At 35.2% G+C, this 701-nt stretch overlaps 1 protein-coding gene across 1 annotated transcript in view; it reads left to right on the plus strand.

Annotated features, from left to right (window-relative positions):
* Window positions 1–296: 296 nt before the first annotated feature.
* LOC119594110 (queuosine salvage protein-like) overlaps window positions 297–701 on the plus strand; it is a gene marked incomplete in the record, with an annotated part of 4,969 nt that continues 4,564 nt past the window's right edge. The window contains 1 exon segment of the mRNA XM_037943168.1: window positions 297–543. Coding sequence (XP_037799096.1) covers window positions 400–543 — 144 coding nt within the window.

The following is a 701-nucleotide window of genomic DNA, read 5'->3' on the forward strand; positions in this document are numbered from 1 at the left end:
ACATCACTATTACCATTTTCATCATTAACATTGTCATTACGTATAACATTTTACCTAACTCGGTCTAAACAGCTCTTGTCCTGTTTCTTGTGTCTTTTTCTTTGTTAATGTTCAGTGTTCTCTCTTTCAATGCACTAAAGTTACTAACATCTTATAGTAATCTATATAATCTAAATAAAAAAAAACGGTGGTTATTAATGAAATTAATGGAATACCTCTGAAAAACAATAAAAAATATGCCTATCTTTCAGAAAAAAATACAAGGGAAACCGAGCCACAAACCTTGGCAAACGACCGTCTTTTTTATGAACACGACGACGCGCACATGTCCTCCGGCACGTCGGTCTAAAGGGAGTTATCAAACCTGTTGCATTGCAGTAATTATATTCCCTCGGAAAGATGCTGTGGCCGAGAGAAGGAGGAAAATTTATCAGCGAGAGGGCGAAGAACGTCCAGGTGGTTCCTGAAGGAGTTGAGAAAGTGGCGGTGATGCTGTCAGAGTCGGTGAAGGAAGGCAAGATGAATTTGAAGGAGTTTTTGCAGGTCAGAAGATTTATTTAATGAGATGTTTCTTTCACTGTGTCTTTTCGTCTGTTTTTGTTTTAATTTTTATTTTTTTTAAAAGAAGCTTAGTGTTTTATAAACGACTTCAGCTATTAAATTGTATGGATGGTTTTTAATTTAATTAATATATAAGTAGA

This window comes from Penaeus monodon, chromosome 33, assembly GCF_015228065.2.
Source record: "Penaeus monodon isolate SGIC_2016 chromosome 33, NSTDA_Pmon_1, whole genome shotgun sequence".
NCBI lineage: Eukaryota > Metazoa > Arthropoda > Malacostraca > Decapoda > Penaeidae > Penaeus > Penaeus monodon.